Source organism: Phaethon lepturus, unplaced genomic scaffold (genome assembly GCF_000687285.1).
Source record: "Phaethon lepturus isolate BGI_N335 unplaced genomic scaffold, ASM68728v1 scaffold33449, whole genome shotgun sequence".
Lineage (NCBI taxonomy): Eukaryota > Metazoa > Chordata > Aves > Phaethontiformes > Phaethontidae > Phaethon > Phaethon lepturus.
The window spans coordinates 10,126-10,459 of NW_010564622.1; the positions used below are offsets into that span (position 1 = coordinate 10,126).

General features: G+C 58.4%; 1 protein-coding gene across 1 annotated transcript in view; it reads right to left on the reverse strand.

Annotated features, from left to right (window-relative positions):
- The window catches only part of DPH7 (diphthamide biosynthesis 7), a gene marked incomplete at its 5' end in the record, with an annotated part of 6,524 nt that extends 6,298 nt beyond the window's left edge, over positions 1 to 226 (reverse strand). The window contains one exon of the mRNA XM_010294931.1: positions 90 to 226. Within this exon, the coding sequence (XP_010293233.1) occupies positions 90 to 226 (137 nt within the window). The remainder of the gene's footprint in view (positions 1 to 89) is intronic.
- Between the last annotated feature and the right edge of the window lie 108 nt (positions 227 to 334).

Below are 334 nucleotides of genomic sequence, written 5' to 3' on the forward strand. Positions count from 1 at the left end.
TGGTCCCTGCCATCCCAACAGCCAAAACAGGACCCCAGAGGGGCAGGCCATGCTGCTGTGAGCTCCACGCCGCGACACACCAGCATTACCATTTGATGTCCAGGATGGCAGCTGTGTCAATCCTCTGGATTTCGGTCAGCGGGATGTAAGGCTGCTCCTCATTGTAGTGATACAGGTAGAGGCGCCCAGTCCGGTCACAGGCTCCATTGCTTCCTCTGGAGTCAGTCTCCACCAAAAATTGGAAAGAAAAGAGGAGGCTTACTCCTACCTCCCCCAGACCTCTCCCCACCCGACATCTCGCCAGGACCGGCCTGCAGGAGCAGGGCAGTCCCTC